This window comes from Pantherophis guttatus, chromosome 2 (assembly GCF_059756535.1).
Source record: "Pantherophis guttatus breed Tessera chromosome 2, ASM5975653v1, whole genome shotgun sequence".
Classification (NCBI taxonomy): domain Eukaryota; kingdom Metazoa; phylum Chordata; class Lepidosauria; order Squamata; family Colubridae; genus Pantherophis; species Pantherophis guttatus.
The window spans coordinates 152,737,224-152,756,966 of record NC_142064.1 but is presented as its reverse complement, the minus strand read 5'-3'; the positions used below and the strand labels follow the sequence as shown (position 1 = coordinate 152,756,966).

The 19,743-nt window shown below is 37.5% G+C and overlaps 1 protein-coding gene across 2 annotated transcripts in view; it reads left to right on the top strand.

Annotated features, from left to right (window-relative positions):
* Window positions 1-19,743, top strand: part of SLC39A11 (solute carrier family 39 member 11) — a 337,353-nt gene that overhangs the window by 99,701 nt on the left and 217,909 nt on the right. The window contains exon 5 of one of the 2 annotated variants that reach the window (XM_034412722.3): window positions 14,498-14,642. In XM_034412722.3, coding sequence (XP_034268613.2) covers window positions 14,498-14,642 — 145 coding nt within the window. The remainder of the gene's footprint in view (window positions 1-14,497; window positions 14,643-19,743) is intronic. The other variant, XM_034412723.3, reaches the window with a different exon arrangement.

The window sequence follows — 19,743 nt, the reverse complement described above, 5'->3', positions numbered from 1 at the left end:
GATGACAGACAGCCATAGGCTACAGTCTCTTCTTGTATGTTACTCAAGTACCCACAGTTACAGATAAGATATTCAGATGATACCTCATCATCATCATCTCGGTGCTCATCCATTTGTATTTATGGATGAGCACAGAGATGATGATGTGGTATCATCTGAATATCTTATCTGTAACTGTGGGTACTTGAGTAACATACAAGAAGAGACTGTAGCCTATGGCTGTCTGTCATCCTCTCATGTGAGCTTGTAAGCACGCATAATATTCTTGTTAAGTAGACATTAGGAGTAGAAGACAAAGCATGTTTTATCATAAGCACGATAACTTTCTCATAAGAAAGGAGGTCGCTTGCTGTGCTGGCAAAGTGGGAGGAGATAGTTGGCGTATTAAAAGAAAAACCACTAGGAAGGAAAGGAAAAGAGATTGCTGGTAATCCTAAAACAGATTACACAGTTTTGAACTGCTGAAAACTTGCTAGTTCCAGGGAAGGCAGGGGCAAGATGTCTGAAGTGCAGCTATGTGGGATCTGGAAAAGACCTGCTGAAGAAGAAACAGGGACAATGAGGGACACATACCTTTGCTATGGGTTTCTTTTATGGAAAGCTGGAATGAAAGATCACATCGTGACATATTAAGAATAAATTTATTTATTTATTTTATTTCATATTTCTTAATCATCCATCTTCCTCTGAGAGGGGCTCTTGGTGGGTGCTTGCCAGCTAGCATAATTATGGTACCTCTTTCTTTCTTACAATTAAATAGGAGAGCAATCTATACTAACAATCTATTGGTAATGTAGACTGAACACATATTCAATAGACAGTTAGTTAACTTAAAATTCATTGGAGATGTAATGTATAGTATAGTATTAACATCACATCACATCACATATAACATCACATCACATCACAACACAACGCAACACAACATATCCAGGCTTTGGTTTATTGCTCTACTGCTGCTTCATTACTGCTTATCAGAAAGGTGAGAGTGTGGGAGAAAGTGAAGATGTTTTGATGTAAGGCTTCCTGTATTCGTTTACATGTCTGAAAACCAAAGTAAGAACTTGCCTTGTTTTGCTAATGAACAATATCAAAATTCCTAAGAAGGGACTGTTTGTTCTGTCTGTGGGATCAATTACCATGTATCCCCCAAACTCTTGTGACAAAGACCATCAGTGCCTTCACACAATCTTCTGCACATTCCCTTCTAATGAAGTTTAGGATCTTGTACTTTGAGGAGGGTGATTTCTGCAAAAGGTCCTCTACAATTCTACAAAGTTGTATTGTGGGCCGACTCTTTGTGGGCACATTACACACATCCTCTGTATATGTACCTAATCCCTTAAGGAATATACATAAACAACTTGCTTTAATAAAACTTGCTCTTTAATTAAAATAGTAAATCTATGAAAAGATAGATAATCCTGGAAATTTTACCAAAATTATAAATGAGAAAACTGCACATTCTTAATGCTGTTCTTTCATAATTGATGCTGTTGATTTTGTGATGCTTCAGTTTTTCACCCATTGTGGCTTATTACAACTGCATCCCTCTGTTCTTCTTAACAGTATTGACATTTTGTTGTCTTTCCCCCCTCCATATATAAATAAAATAGATTTTCCAAATCACTTGGGTGAATCCACTGTCATCAACTTGTTCTAAACCTAGGAACAAAATTACCTCTTTTTCATGTTTAAAAATGCAGCACAGTTTGATGCCATGATATATTTCTTAAAAGCAGATTTTGTACTAATAGGCTGTAGGCATTTTGGTTAAATTATTCAAATTATCTCTTATTTTTTGTCAGAGGTTTTTCTCTTTAGGGTATCATTTAGATTTGTCATGGCTGAAAAAAGAAGGCTATAACTAGGAGATCTGCAGGATTTCTGCTCCAAAGATGAATCAGCAGAGCTCAATAATGGCTTTTTATTATCCGTAAAGCCTGGGAAACATTATCCCTTTTGACAATGGAAGTAGTTTAACTTATGCCCTGTAGCTAATGAGAAAGGAAACAAGGTGTGTGAGATATATATAATCACTTTTATTGACTTTTTTCGTCCAGTTTCATATTTCTGTGATTTACGACATTGGTCCTCCCATTAAGAGTGTTCATCATTGGACCCAACTGTAACTGCACAATTTTCAACTAGTCTCCAACATTCCCGTTTTAGGAAAGGTTCTTGAGAAGGTGGTAGGTGTGTAGCTCCAAAGGGTTCTAGGGGAAGCAGTGTATATGGACCTACGGCAGGTGGGTTTCAAGCCAGGGTATAGCACTGAGATGGCATGTGTCAGGCCTGTAGATGACCTCTGGCAGACACGGGGTGGGGATAACTGCTTCTATCTTGGCTCTCCTTTATCTTTCTGTGGCTTTCAATGCTATCAGTCATAGGATCCAATCTGGGTCGGTCACTGGGACTAGAGGTTCAGTCTTCCAAGCTTTCGGATTTCCACTGGAGCCCATCATATTTCTCACATTTCTCTGTGAGAAATCCCCAGAGGATGGCTCCAGCATGAGTCTGAAAGCTCGGAAGACTTACCGTATTTTTCAGAGTATAAGACACACTTTTTCCCCCCTAAAAGAGGGTGAAAATTTGGGTGCGTCTTATACACTGAATATAGCCCCGCCCACCAACTGGCCCCCACCCTTCAGCCTCCATGCGTCCTCTCAAATGGAGCTTTTGGAGGCTGCAAACACATCCTCTCAAACGGACAGCCTCTCAAGCAACCTCCAAAAACTCCATTTGCAAAGGAGCTTCTCTTTGCAAAGGCAGCCTCTCAAATGGAGAGCAGCCTCCAAAAGCTCCAGCGAACCTGTTGCTAAAGTTCACCTCTGGTAACAGCTGATTGGGGGTATTCCGGAGGCGATCCACCTGCCAATCAGCTGCTCATGCTGAATCAGGCTAATGTGCTGAAACTGACCAGGCTGTTTGCTAAGGACGCTAGCCATATGAATACGGATGGATGCTGGTAGGTGGAGGCAGAATTTTTTTCTTATTTTCCTCCCCCCAAAATAAGATGTGTTTTATACTCCGGAGCGTCTTATACTCTGAAAAACATGATTACAAAGTATCTTATTCTTGATTATAAAAAAGCTCACTTTTTTCTATTGTCCAATTTTTTTTTTTTTTTTTTTTTATTTTTTGGTAATCATTAAAACCACAAGCCATAAGTGCATTTTCCATGCAGAATGTCTCTAATGGGTTTCTATGGGCCATGAATGTAGATATTAAATTTTCTCTAATGAAAGAAGTTAATTTAATAACTCTGCAAATCTGGTCATCTTCATCAATCATTCCTTCATTGTGGGCAGAGTTGAACCTTTTTACTTTTAAGCATATAATAATATCATTACAATTACCACATATAAAAACAAAGTTCCATGACTGTCTCCACTCAACGAGAAGGAGCGTATCAGGTAGGACCAACGCCCCTTTTAAGCATATAATAATATCATTACAATTACCACATATAAAAACAAAGTTCCATGACTTTTTTCTTAGCTGTCTGACCATTAGCTCCAAAAGAAAAACTCTGATTTTAATTGTGCAAGAGCCTTTAAAAACCTCTGAATTAATGTATATATTTGTATCCAGTTTTTTAAAGATGTCCACTAAACATGATAATATGTTCCTTTTATGTTGTTCATCAAAGATGCAAAGTACCTTTATACGTTCTAGACAATTTCTCTGGTGAGAAATGTCAATGATACAGCATTTTATTAATATATATATATCTATATATAGATATATATATATCTGATTTTTAATGCTTAGTAGCTCTCCATCTATAAGCATCCTTAATGGAGTCTGTTGTTTTGATCAATCATTTTCCCAGTTTTGATGGTAGAATCTTAGTAGCAGATCAGAAAGGTACTTAGTGGTGAGCCTGCCGTCTTAAACATGCCATACTTAGGAAATTTAAAAAGGGATAATTCCAAGTGGACAAACCATGATTCAAAAGAGCTAACTTTTTGGATGTGAATTGTGAAATAATCAGATTTAACCTGCTAAATTTTCATCACCATCCCAAAGAAACTCTAGGGGACACTGCTGAGCTACATCAAAATGTATGGCTTTCTCACATACATAAAAACTGGATGATCATAGAGAGAACCATAGAGAATGAAATGGATTAGTTTCAGCCTAATACTCAATAACTATTGAGATCACCAAACAGATTGAGAAAGTTGCTGGTGGTCAAACCCATTGCAGAACTTTTGCTCTCCTAAAACAAGATACTTTCTCTAGAATTGCAGTGCTAGTTTCTTTAAGTTTAAAGGGCAGTCTTTTGTTTTTAATTCTTCTTTCATGTCACCTCATTTTTCAGGGGTTCATTGAGAACCACTGACATTTGGAAGAAAAAGTAGATTTCACAAATACGTCTGGCCACAGTTCCTTCATTTAATCGGTATGAGCAAAGATAGATAAATATAGAAATATATTGAAAAGGACAGAAAGTAAATGGAAAAGAATAGCAGACGTAAGGAATAAAAATGTATGCCTTCATGGAGTAATGCCATGATTACTTGTAGTAATTTCATGCTGTTCCTGTCATATTGTAATAACTTGCATTATAAGAAGGGAAGCTGGTGCTAATATCATTTGAAAATTAAGTGGTTTGGACAGCTGTGTAGGTCTCTCTTCAGAGTAGAGGTAGCTTGCAAAAATCAAGAAGTCTCTTATTCTTTCTTCCCACTTGATTACTGTTCAATTCCAGTAGGCAATTTCTGAGGCATATAATTTTCTAACTTCCCTTTTTTGTATGAGGGTAGACAGCAGCTAAGTCTGAATTTAGCAGCTGAGCTAAATTCCATGGACTGCCTCTTCATTTTATTGAAAAGACATAAAATGGTATAGATCATAGTGTAGCTGATTTATAATTAGAAAACATGTTCCATCATGCTTCTTATCTCTAAGCATTAAGACAGTCCCTGTCTCGTTTGAATTACTTTTATATTTGTGAGTTGGAAATGGAAAGCTGATAGAAGTGAGAGGAAAACTTACGTTTTATTTTTCCATTGCATCTGAGATACTGGCATTAAGTGCAGGTGGAGAGAGAGGGGAGCATTTTAGAAAGCCTGAATATTTCAGAGGAATGGAGAATAAATTACTTTTCATTCATCTCCACCTGAACTGACAAGGTAAGAATTTTCATTCTGGAAGCCTGTGGAGGAACATTGCTTGTTTGTGGAAAACATGGGAAAACAATCTTAAGATTGAACTATGAATCCAATAGTGATTGCTTCTGTTGCTAGATTCACAGAACATGTTCATGGTGGGAAGACTGGAATGAAGATGTATATGTGTGTAAGTGGTGAGAAGGTTGTTCAGAATCAGTAATTAAAGGATCACAGTGCAATAGCAGGGAAAAGATTTGAAACTGAACTAGAAGATCAAAACAAATTATTTTCATAATTGTTTATTTATTTATTTATTTATTTTATCAGATTTCTATACCGCCCTTCTCCTTTCGGACTCAGGGCGGTGAACAGCCAAAGTAAAACATTTGTACACAAAAGTTAAAATAGATTTAAAATAATTAAATAAGTTTATAATTGCATGTTTTCATCTACTTAGCATATATTTATTATTTACTGTATCTACATTCTGTTTGGCACACAACTTTCAGTAGCAACAGAAACACAGAAGGCAATAACTAATATGTAACCAAGAAATACATAAATTGATGTTAAATGGTTAAGCAGTCTGTGAAATGCAAAAATAATAATAATAATAATTGAGAAGTTCATAAAATGGATACTAACAGAACATTCCATGGTTTAATTGTTGGATCAGTTATCCAGAGTCCTTAGTTGGCAGAGATATTAAAGGGTAGGCTTCTGAAGGCAGTCTTGGAATCCATCTCTCATGCCAATTCAGCTAAAGTTCCTGTCATTCCTCCCTCTTCCCGCCATGATTCCACCTTCATTGAACAGAATGAAAGAGTTGAAGAATTAGCACAGCTGAAAGAAAATACCTCTTCATATGGAATTTGGTACCTGTTGTGGTCCGCCTTCGGACTGGCAGCAAAGTCGGACAGTGAGGAGGCTGGGGAGGAACATGGACCAGTCCTGGAGTCTGGGGAAGGCTTGGATGAGGGCTCTGCATCGGAGGCAGAGATGGGGCCAGGGCCATCTGGGAGTTATGTGCTGAATCTGGAGCCTCCAGAGTCTGACGTCAGTGAGGCAGAGGAACAGGGGGAGCCTGTTCCCAGTGCACACATGCGCAGAGCTGCCAGAAGGCAAGAACAGTTAACACAAAAGGGGCAACTCGGGAGTAAGGCTTGGAGATGATTGACCACTCCCATAAGACATAAAGGAGGAGCAAAGGTACGTGAGACTTTGCAGGAAGCAACTTTGTTCATGCTGGTCAGTTTAAATTCTGAAACTCCATTTTGACTCTGTGCTCCGTGTGGCCTTGCAAAGCTAATTGCCAATTAGGTGTTTGGCAGCGTGTCAAGGGAGATAAAGGTGGGTGCTTATCAACCTTATCCCGAAGGACTGTGGCAGACATCTGTTGGACTCTTTACAAACTATTTGTGACTCATCACGGGCTGTGAATGAACAAAATTCACAGCCGTGGAAATAAAAAGAGGGGTTTTGGGACTAATTGTGCTTTTTACTGTCTTAGGAAGCCTAGGTCAGAACACTACCAAAAGATATACTAGATGGAAGCCAGGATGACTATATACCGGTAATTAGTTGTTACTTCCAGTGGGAAGCAAAGAGGAGGGTAATATTGAGTACCTGTTCTGCCCTCGGACAGAATGGATCACATCCACTTCACCATATTGGCCAATCTAATCTAGATTAAATTATTTTTTCTTTGATCTGTCAATGCTATTCTTAGGTTCAAAGCAAATGTAGGATGAACAGTTCCCCAATAAGGCGTAGGAATGCTAGCTGTGCTAGTTTCTTTCTTGTGGTTATTTTTGGTGCATTTTTTTGTATGCCATACACCGACACTTGCATGCTACTATTTTTTACACTTAAGTTTTTTTCCTACATAGCAGATAGTCAGAATATTGATAAATGTCCCCATGTAAGGTGGGAAAAAGGGAGGAACTTTGCATACATAGACTCTGTTCTCTATGTTACGTTCGCTTCGAGCTTGCTTTTATCCTAGGGATACAAATGGACAGAGGGGAAAAATAATTCTTTCCCAAACTTCTTATATTTTGGTACCTTTGTCAACCTGATCTGTCCTCCAAAAGCTGCCACCTTTTTTAGCAGCTAATTTGCTCAGCTGCACTTTTCTCCTGCTGAGACTTCAGCTGCAGATTCCTCTTCCATCTCTCCTTTGATATATAGTTGGTATCTACAGTCCATGCTGTATAAACATAACTCTAGCAAGGTCCAACAAGCCCCAACAAGCCCCTTGTATTATTTAACACTTCTGTCCTTTTTATATATTTTCACTTAAAAAGCAGATGTGGCAATATCCAGATGTTTTAAATAGGTACTAAGCTCCTCTTCGTGTATGCTACTGAGTCTGATTTGGGCACACCCAAAGGAAAAACAAAACAAAATACCTTTACCCTTGATGCCAATGCGTTATCCTATGTCTGTCGGAGAACTCCCCCTGTTACACAGTAAAAGGTACTGCTTCCTTCCGACTCCAATTTGGAACATATCAACCATTGTATTTGTTAAAAACATAATGCATTTATACTTGTGGTGCTACAGCCCATGGTTGCTTTATTTGATCCCAAAGCTTCCATGCCTGTCAGCTTGCCCCTAGATGCTTTTAACATTTAATCCAGTCCTTGAGCTAGTCTGAATTGATTCCTCCCTATAGCTGGGAGGGCACTGAAAATGTTGGAGTGTGATTTTATTGTATGATTCTTAGCTTTATTATATGTGAAGGTATAACAAAAATCAGGCCCCATAGGAAATTTATTACATAAATTGCATTACATGTTTAAATTGGTAGCCATTTTTCTTCTAAATTGTAAATTTTCTAAGGAAAACCTTATTTGTTTGATGCAAGACCTTTGGACAGTCTTAATTATAGTAACATTCTCTCTGATGTTTGCAAATTCTGATGTGATGTTCTCCTTTGCATCACTTGTTGGCCTATGGGACTTGACTTTTGGTACACCCTGTATTTGAGTTTTACTTTATGTGTGTGGGTTTGATTAGGACGTTCTCTTCATCTGTCTATCCCCGTGGCGTTAAAATTTTAGAAAAAAAGTTGTATCTCTTCAATTTCTATTCCATCACTATTAAGTGCACCTTTGACATTCTAGGACTGAGTCACAGTTTATTAGATAATAAGTTTTTCTAGTCCAGCACTGGATTTTGACACCTACCACCTAGTAACCTTTAAATTTGCTTTAAAGAAGAAATAGAGCACATCAGTGACACCTCTGTCTAGATCTGCAGGTAGGAAACTTTGTCAGACTGTAGAGAGTAAACAGGATGACCTTGATGAAGAGAGGGGAGATCTGTTACGAAGGCAATGAGTAAATAAATATTGTTTAAGCCCAGACAGGAGAAAGAGTAGGATTCTGTTACTATTGCCTGCCTATCCTTGAATGTCCATATTTCTATCAGTAAAAGTAGTTTTAGCCTATGTGGCATCTATTTCTTGGTCTATCCTTTAGGGCTGACTGAGACTCATGAGGCGTAACTACCAAGGGTTTGTACAATATCTGAAACCCTTGAGTGAATCATCTGGATGAGAGAGATGCTGCCTTTCAATATTCCTTATATCCAACTCATAAAAAATCTCTACGAGGATATCATGGATAATGGAAATCATTATAAGAACCCGAAGAATCAGGAGTGTCAGATTTTGTTGCCTTTAACCTCCCAAGGTGATCAGGGCAGTATCTATTTCAGACCAGGCCTGAAACATGACGAAAATGCAGCTGTAGTTAGTTGTCATTCATTAGATTGCAGATTAGAACATTCTACCTTGGTCTGAGTAATTTTCATCCTCTAACTTCTGACATTTTAGTTTCATCATTTTTACAGCCCAGTTTTAATGGTGAAGAACTTTTTTCTCCGATAGTTCCATCATATATGTAACAGAAGAGAACGAACCCCCAAAGATTTAGCATTTTAAAAATTTGTGTTAGAAAATATGCCTGTAATTTTGTTCCTTCATTGCTGAATAGCTGAAGATTCATTTTATGGGTCTATTTTGGAGTCATTTATTATTAATAAAAAGTGGAATCTATCAGGAAGAGACAAAATTTTAAATAGTACTGAAAAGCTCTCGAGTAACTATCATAATCCAGATACTTAATTTCACAGACATAGAGAGGCACTTCACTTTCTCAGTTGTGGCCAGCTATTATTTCTCAGACATTTGGTCAATACATTAGTTCTGCTTTCACTAATGCTACATATTTATGCACTTTAAAAATAAACTTACCAAGTAATGCTTGTGAGGTTTGGATATTATAGAACAAACTGCGGTTGTATATTTGAAAGTTCTGTTCTGCAAACGGAACCCACCTCTTTCCTTTTAGTTATTTTCCCCTCACCTCTGCCTTTCATGGGGAAACAGAGGTTTGGTAATTCAAAGCTTTTGTTGTAAATGATCCCCAGATGAGTATCTGAAGCTCAACATTCATAACTCTCTTTTTGCTGCAGCTGCGATAGACAAATCCAGCAGGGAGCAATATTAGAAATGCATTTTCAACTTGGAAATGACTGATTTTAGGAGTAAATGGGCTGTGTGTTCTTCTAGATTCTTGGAAAGACTTTGTTAAGATCAGCTAGGATGCAAAGGACTACATGTAATTAGTTCTATATACTATATCTTAGGGGGTCTCTTAAGTTTGTTTTCTCAAATTGTAGGAATTGCTCCCATCCTCCAATGCTAAACTGCAAGCTGTTTTTTGAATCAAGTGAATTCAAAGGCAAACTATGGTACTTTGATGGAAAACAGACCTGGAAAGAAATTTATTTATGCATGGACTCACTGGAGAAGAGTCTAATGCTGGGAAGGATTGAGGGCAATAAAAGAATGGGATGACAGAGAATGAGGTGGCTGGATGGAGTCACTGAAGCAGTAGGCATGAGTTTAAATGGACTCTAGAGGATGGTAGAGGACAGGAAGGCCTGGAGAAAAATTGTCCATGGGGTCGCGATGGGTCAGACACGATTTCGCAACTAACAAAAACAACAAAACAGAGAGAAAGACAAACACGCAAACTTAATGTTACACTGTCTTTAATTTATTATTAAATTGTCATTGATTATGTATCATCAATGCATTTTCAACTCCAAGCAACCGCATAGAGTTTCTCCAACATGATCTAACCCTAATCTGTTCTTTCAGATCTCCCAATAATGCAATCATTGCTGCTTTAAGTCCATCCTCCTTGGGGGCTTCTCATCCTCTTCTCTTTCCTTCCACCTTTCACAGCCTTAAAGTTTTTTCCAGATATCTGATTCTTCATATAATGTATCCAATTTGAGCCTGGTCCTTTGTGCTTTCAGTGAGAACACTGGATTGATTTATTTGATGATACATCATTTTGATTTCTGGACTGTCCATGTCCCAAAGATGCTTTTCTAAAGGCAACTGGATTTCCTTGATTTTTTTTTGAAAATGTTTTGCTTCTTATCCAAGAAGCTTGTTCAGTTTTGGTTGAATGGTGGGGAATGGAAGGATTTATTTTTTCTTAGCAGTCATCTGATCATTAGCATTCTGAAGGTTGGTCGTTGGCTCACTGAGAGTTGTTGAAGCTACTTGGCGGTTTATCTGTATCCTCAAAGTCACCTAAATCAGAGTGCAAATGGGTGTGGAACCTTCATGGGAGTGCTGAAATGACTATGTTGTAGACAAGGGATAGGTGAAGTTGGTCCACACACACCCCACCCCCGTTGAGAGAGGGCTGTTCAGTTTTAATATAGATGACCTCTTTGACCCCTTCTTTCAAACCAGTGGACCTCTTTGTCCAGTATGTGGACTTTGCTGTCTTCAAAAGAGTGGTCTTTGTCTTTCAGATGCAGATGGACTGCTGAATCTTGTCCTGATGTGTTTGTCCTCCTGTGTTGTGCCAGGTGTTTGTGAAGGGGTGGTTTTGTTTCACCAATGTACAGATCTGCACATGTCTTATTGCATTGCACAGTGTACCGCATTGCTCAGTTTATGTTTGGGTGTTTTATCCTTGGAGGCCCCTCGTCAGTCAACAGGAGTACTGATTTACCACCAGCTTTATCAAGTACTTAGGAGGCAAGGGCTTGACAGCACAAGGAAACAACAGCCAATGACTTAATAGCTGGCCATCAACACCCGAATCACAACTAAAAAGCCACACACAACCAGGCACTATATACAGTAAATATCATCCACCCAATAACCCTAAGCATACACTCTGCTAGAGATTGATGAGCTCCAGCACAACTCTGAAAGCTCAGAATGTTAAACCTCTGGTCCTGATGACCAACCCAGATTGGATCCTGCATACATAAATATACTTTCCTCCTCTTATTTTGCCCACAACAACAAAGGTGAGTTGGGTTGAAAGAGAGTGACTAGCCCAGAGTTACCCAACTGACTTTCATGTGTAAGACAGGACTTGAACTCATAGTCTCCTAGTTTCTAGACCAGCACCTTAACCAAACTGGCTTTCTGGTTTGCTCTTCAAAACCACTGCTTCCAAAATGGCCAATTTCCCATGCCTGTTTCTGATAATTCTGATCGACCAAATGAAAAACTGGCACTTTGGGGTTGTTCATACTTGGAGCAGAATATATATTTCAGAGTGTTTTGTTCCTGACAGAATCAGAAATTCAGCTGTTTCTTGTAGAATTTTTTTTTTTCTGAAGTAGCTGCTGTGGTTAATTGCTGTGGTTAATTCTGAAGTAGCTGCTGTGATTGTCTCTTACAACTGGAGTCTTGGATTCTCCTGTTTGAGACAAGTTGCTATTTCATTCTTGTGGGGAACTGAACTTGATGTGATGGGAGAACACCAAATATCTTTCCATATACACATTTAATGTTGAGGGACGGTATCCAGTTTAGTTCTCTCCTTGTCGTTTTAGTTCTCTATATCAAATATGTAAGGAACCAGCAGCCCCTATATGGCAGTTGCAACCACACATCCATTTTTTACAGTCCCTTGAGTTCTCCCAAGTTCATATTATTGTAAATTGGTGACAAGTCACTGAATAATGGTGTAAGGAACACACATTTCTATTCCATCACTTTATAAGCAATTCCTTATTGCTTTGGAAATAAATATCATTCAAACATAAAAAAAAAATAGTTCTTTACACTTTCAAACTTCTCAAGAGTACAAGTGAATGTACCTTGTAGACTTGCATATGAAATACATACTTTTCTTTTAAAAGAAATTTCAGAATAACACATGAAGTCATGTGAATGCCTAGAACACATGGAATATGAGAAGAAGTAGAGCACACAGAAAGAAATCTCTGATAGTCAAGTTAATTCATTATCTAACAATGAATGAATGGGTGAATTAATGAATGAAACAAAAAGAAAAGAACAAAAGAAGTCCAATTCCCAAAAGTAATTCCTCCTATATCTTCCTTATACTGTACTGATCTTTTTCCTGGGTTTTGTCTCAGCACATCTATTTTATGAGGTCAAAATAGCATCACTTAACGATGTATTTAGAACTTTTCCAGTGAATAGTTTATTTATTTATTTATTTATTTATTTATTTATTTTTCAGATTTCTATACCGCCCTTCTCCTTTCGGACTCAGGGCGGTGAACAGCCAAGATAAAAAACATTTATACACAAAAGTTAAAATAGATTTAAAATAATTAAATAAATTTGGCCCGTAATTTAAAACATTTCAATTAAAATCCATATCAAATTTTAAAATGATCTGGGTATTGCACAAACTGTAAAATTAGCTAAGAAGAGGATGAGAAAATGGATATGTTCCAGGTCAGATGGCATCCATTATTCCATAACAGAACTGCAGACAGATGTCTCCAATTACACATATATGATGTTAAGGTTCATTGGACATTATATTTCATATCTACTTGTCCTTTACTAATCATTTATAGTTATGACATGAAGCACTTATCGTTTATCATTATAGTATTGTGATTATTCAAGCCATTTTTGTTCAAAAATCAAATGGTAAAATGGAAGCTAGAACCAGATAGTGAATAAATAAGATATAGATATCATAATGACTTTTTTTTGTAGATAGATAGTTAAGTTGCATTATTTTAAAAGAGAATTGTTCCTTAAAATATTTCCCAACAGCGAAGTCCCCAGTATAGGACCTCACTGTTACAAAGCCCACTTTTGTTTCTTAAGATATTGCACAGCTATTAATAATATATTTCCCTATTGTTGAGTTACAGCATGCTCCACTCATGCTTTGAGTTTGCATGAATTTGGTTGTCTCCATTGCTATGATGCTTCTCTTACCTCTGTTCCCATGTACTGCAAGTCTATTTATTTCTCTGAAGGGAAATGCGTGATAAAGCCTAACAGATTTTACACCCCATGGGACTTTCCTTGAACTATGTCAAAATAAGAGGAAAGGACTCTTACTTTAACCAGGATACAACTATGGATAATTTAATTTCACATATAAGATGGGAACAAAACCAAGCAACACCCTGGGACCATGGCAGAAAAAACAATCTTGCTATGGCATGTTGGTATAATTGTTAGGTGTAAGTGGAGAAATGCCCTTACTGTGTTATTGTTTACTGAGCTTTGGGCAACACCCTTCTTCTAATTTTTTTCCAAAAGTTGGGCTGAAGAGAGAAGTCCCAGAATTATATAGAATTAACCATTGGAAGGGACCTTGGAGATCTTTTGGTCTGGCCCAGTATAGAAATCCACCATGAAAGTTCATGTGGGAGGTGATCATCCAATCTCTGTTTAAGTATCTCCAGTAAAAAGATTCACTTGACTCACTTCCAGAGGCAATCTATTAGAATTTTTCCCTTGATGTCCTATTTGTCTCTTCCTAAGAATTATCTTACATTGTAGTCTTACCAAAAGCCAAATATGGCTATATTTTTTCCCTATTATCTTCTTTTCCCCAGGTTAAATAGACCTGCTATTTTTGACTCCAGGGCACTCAAATCCCTGCTAGGATGGTTAAGGAAGAATCAATATAAAGTGGCAAGTAATTTTTAAAAATTAGGTAGTGAAGTATAAATGAATATAATCAATATTATATATTATGAATTCAGTGTCAACTCAGCTATTAGATGCTATATTCAGGCTACTGTCTATTGTATAAAGATATTATATTCACGTGACTCTTGGAACTGAGATTACAAAGCACATTTCTCTGACAGCACCTGTTCCCTGTATGCCCATAGTACCTTAAACAAAGTAGTATATAATTTTGACAACAGCAAAGTTAGTTGAAACATCAGATATAAAAATGTATTAAGGGTCACTGTGCTTGGATATAGACACATATTCATTAATTCTTCTGGAAGAATATAGCATAAAATTGGGCTGAATTGCATTAAAAAAAGAAACAAAATAAAATGTGCATTTTGGTTTGTTTTCTGTCTTTCAGGATATCAATGTGTCTCCTCAAACATCACTGGCTTTAAATTATGATTCAAGAATGATTAAGGAGAAATACGAAGAACAGGCCACGGATCATCAGGCATATGAAAATGAACTGTCCATCCGGATAGGTAGAACAGCTTTACATTCAGGCAAGCATCCTGTCATATACCATCAAGTTAATATGATAGTAGTGTGCATATGCACATCCTACATGTGTGTATGTCATAAAAAAAAATTAAGAAAATGGATAGAGATAGGGCAGCTTCTTTCTTTGGTATTTTTTCATCCTCTAAATTTCTACCTTAGATCCTAATACTTGCATGTCATATTAATTGTTTAGAATGCTCTTTGGTCTGGAAGACGGCTATCCTATCTGGAATGACGAATCCTGATTCTTTGAAATTCATGTAGGCTCTCTATGGATTCAATGAGTTCCTTGTCTATTTCCTCTATGACTTCCTTCACTTGGCCTGGTTGGGGGTTACTTACCAGCTGATGGAATAGTAAAGTATGCTAACTATCCAAGCCCCCTTCTTTAGTAATTCTTGTTAAGATAATAGTTTCCCTGTTGCTGAGAGATTTAGGGAGAATTGTCCTAATTGTAATCCTAATCAGTAAAGACAGGCTTGGATTCACTGGCCCTAGTGCATTCATGCCCACTCCATTGCTTTTCTTCACCCATTAAACAGTTCTTCGGCAAGCTGGGAAGGGAATAGTAGCCCCAATTGGCATAAAGGTGGAGGGGAGAATGGATGTCCTTAGATTCTTTCCTGGAATTCAAGCTGTTGAAAGCTGGGATACATTATCACTTTGTAGGTCTGGTTTGGAACCCGAGTGGGACCACTCCATTAGATAAAAAAGCAAGGGACACAAAAATAAGGATAGAAATTATTATTTGGAGTCTTCCTGTAAACACAGAAAAATAAATTGAAATGGTTTTTAAAATGCCAATTAAGGACCTACAGTTACTTAGTGTTTATGGAATGTTGATAAAACTTGATTTACAAATTTGAAGAATATACCTTTGAAAGTGCAAAAAAAGAGAAAGAAACAGTTTTTAAAATAAATCTAAAGTTGTCCAGTCAACGCTTATGAGTACCCAATGTTCATAGAAATGTATTGTTTTTATATCACAAAAGATAGTACAAGTTAGATTCTGTTGTATGGTCCTGTATTTCCACTTCATGTAAAACTTTCACATAGAATTTTAATATTCCACAATATTTTCCTTTCCCGATTTGCTGGATAGTATAGAGATACAAATGTATTGGCTTGTTTGTTTTCTAAGATGAACATTGACTACAAGAACCAATTCTATACAGTAGTGGTAGTTCTAAACCCAGAAACCATCTTATGCATGAAGTGCATAAGAACCTGTGTTTTTTTTTTTAAATGACGAATCTCTTTTAAGGTAGTTTAAGTTGATTTAAGGGAGTGGTTATCCCATCACAAAGAATGATGAAAATAAATTAAAAGTTGATTGCACTGCAAATTGTGAGAATTCAGAAGGCAGTTCAATCAACTTCCTTGGGTTTGCAGGAGTTGAAGAGCATTTATTTTCCAAAAATTAAACAAATAAATTAAAATCTATCTTCTTCCCTAACATCTTTAGCATGTTGGTATTCATATCAGAAGGATGTTTTTTTTTTTTTTTTTTTTTTTTTTTTTTTTTTTGTCAATAAGTACTATGAAAACTATTGGGGGAACTTTTTCCCCCTGCTATGGATAGTTTACTTTTCTCTCTCTGCCAGAGAAAAAATATTGCTTTTTTCCTGTCTCACATTTTAATATGTGAAAAAGACACAAATGGGGACTGGTATGCATTCTTTCTTCAGAGACATGTTGCGTTCTGGCCTGTAGGGAGGAACACTGTGTATAAATGCAATGAATCATGACAGTCAAGGAGGGCAAAGACAGAATACTAACCATACGTTTACTAAGGTTCTAATATTTCTGAAAGTTGCAGTATGATTATGGCTACTTTCTTTGAGCACTGTTGGAATTCTAATAGCCCGTAGCAATCTGCAAATATTTGTCACAACATGGAGATGCAAATGAGTAAACACAATCCGATCCCTATGTACTTGTATGTCACATCAGAATGAAGCAGTATGCAATTACTCCCAAGGTAATTTGTTAGAGTGTCAGGCTTCCAGGAATTATCTAGCGTTTTTGGGATTTGACTTGTCTAGGATGATCCCAGTTGAAACTATGGTTAAGTCTGTCCAATTGCTGTGAAATTAAGGAGTTTTCATCATGTTTTCTGACTGCTAGTTGGTGTCCATAGATGCATTCTGCTAGTCTTCTGCCAATTTGTCTTCCGTAGTAGCTGTTGCGGTCTTTACACTGTAGACTCTTCAGGGCAATCCAACAAATCAGCCATCAATCGATACACAGACATAAACAATATCAACATACTATGCAAAAGAGACAATCAACAAGGCAAAAGAGGACCAAAAAGGCCAAAACATTTTCCCACCAACAATCAACACCCAGTTGAGCATAGATTGATACCAAGATTAACATCAGATCAACAATCAAGAAATAAACAATACCCTAGTCCAGGGGTGGGCAACTGTGGCTCTTTTACAACCTGTGGACTTCAACTCCCAGAATTTCTGAGGCAGCCAAGCTATCTCAGGAATTCTGGGAGTTGAAGTCCACAGGTTGTAAAAGGGCCACAATTGCCCACCCCTGCCCTAGTCAGGCTAACAGTAAACCACCGAACCCAAAAACTTCTAAAACCACTCCCACCAACACTGACAGGGAAGTAACTAGAATAGAAATTGAGAGCAAACTCCATTCCTTACTAGTACTGATGATGTTACCTACTTTGGATAATGAAACATCTGCAAGAAAACAGCCAAGCTCAGATAGCATCAAGGAGCTTCATATCAACCCGGAGCTATAAAATTCTCCTTTATCAGTAATACATGAAAGAACTAAAATATCAGTTTATAGAGCCAAGGTGGCGCAGTGGTTAGAGTGCAGTACTGCAGGCTACTTCAGCTGACTGCTAGCTGCAGTTTGACAGTTCAAATCTCACCGGCTCAAGGCTGACTCAGCCTTCCATCCTTCCAAAGTGGGTAAAATGAGGACCCAGATTGTTGGAGGCAATATGCTGACTCTGTAAACCGGTTAGAGAGGGCTGTAAAAGCACTGTGAAGCGGTATATAAGTCTAAGTGCTATTGCTATAAGTCAATCTCCCACAAAATTCTGTTCAGCCACTTTGCAGCCCTTGATCACGTTAAGGTTGTACACCTTTTCATCTTTGTGTGAACAGAGGAGGGGCTTGTCTGAGATATTTACTCGAGTCAGTTTTTTGGTTGACTACCTTTGCCTTGGTGGTGGCTCTTTCTCCTGTCCTTCAAGGCCATTCCCTATAACTTCCTCATCTTTGGGGGATGTGAGGAAATCCATCTGTAGGTATCTAGCATTGTGTCTCCATGGTGATGCAGAAATCTATCATTATGTATCACAACATCTGGAAAAGCATTATGCCCTAAAGCCAACAATGAAAGGAAATCATGGATTGGATCCCTGCCTCATCTCAAAATCTAAAATATGATGCTCAGGATAGACTAAAAAGAAAAACAAACTAAGAAATGGCAAGGATGAATTGAGCAAACATATTACATTCTTAGGGTTAGACTGTCTGATATTTCTTCACAAGGATGCTTGTGAAGCAGCATCCAATCAGGCCAGTAAAAATATAAATAAATAAAGTTTTCACCTTATGATGGATTCTGGTACAGCTTGTAGAAGTACTGGTGCAAGATTAGATATTCCTATTTTGTTCTTATGAAAGGTTTGCAGGTAATCTTGCTTGGTCTGGAGCATAAAGAGCCACTGGGGGGAATATTTTAGAGTTTGAAAATATTCTTCAGCCCTATAGAAGGCAGAGTAATGTATGTTTCAACTGATAGGAAGTGCAAAGGGAGAAGATGTTTGTTTTGGAAAAATCCCTCTGGAATCCATTCTCCTTTTAATTACAGAAATGGTTAAAGTATATACATTTGCTTTGCCAAGTTCCCTTCCACAACCTCCCTACAGTCTTTGAACTGACAGCCAGGAGGTAAAACAGGACTTCTGTTTAAAAATGCATAATACATCAAGCTTGTATGACAAAAAGTAGTTGCAAATTCACATGTGCAAACAATATTTCCAAACTTTAAAGGGATATCTGTAGCCCAGGTTTTGGGGAAGAATGGCTTCATTTGCAAGATTAATGAGAGTATAACAAAATGTAATTACTTTATATCCACTGAGGTATTTCCCTAATGGAAAAGACATCCTAGAATGGAATATATGTGTTTATATATCTTTGACTAACTTGGGGTTTATCAGAACATGATCAGAACAATGTGGTGTTGTGATTTATGGAATTAACATTTTTGAGGTTAACTAGCGTTTCCCTCTGTGATTAGGTGGATAGCTTGCTTGATTTAAGACTGTGCATTAAATAATATAGTATAATAACTAAAAGCCTAAAAAAAAATGGCAACTGGTCACCCGAACTGCAAGCCAAATGGAAACTCCAGCTGTTGCCTACCTAGTTGGCACATCAGGATGACCTTTTTAGGGGACCAGAGGCTCCTGCCTTGGTGGAATTAATATTTTCTCTGTGTTAAATTTTCCAAATGAAAGGAGGTATTTATGAAGGATGATCCCTTGTTTCAAGGTAGTTCAGAATGTTATGTAAATAGTGCTCTGCCACCAAGGGGGACTGAGATCACGTGAGGAACTCACACAAAATGAAGCGCTGGACATTACTGAATGCTGTAAAATCAGACTCTTTTCTCTCTTTTTTTTGGTTTGTTTGTATTGGATACCCTCTCCCATTGTTTCTGTGTGGATCACAAAGTCTTTTCTGTCTTCTATTGTATTAGATGTATAGATTAATGATAGGTCTACTGGATAAATGCCCACTAAGACAAATACAGAATTCACCTGCATATATGCATCTATTGTATCCTATATGAGAACAGTGCAACCAAGTGTGTCAAACAGGTAATAGATTTCACCTCTACGTAGACATCTATTGTTGAGATAATCTTTTGAGCTCCAAAGCTCCAGATCATCTAGCTCTGGAAATTCTTACATTTATGAACTGAGTGATATCCATTACTAATTAAATAAACAACAAATTGACTTCCACTCAGAAAAGTGCTAGAGATGATGAAGGAGGACTGGTTTTGCTGACAAGATAGAAGGTATTCAACTGTTAGTATTGTAGCCATGCGGAAGTT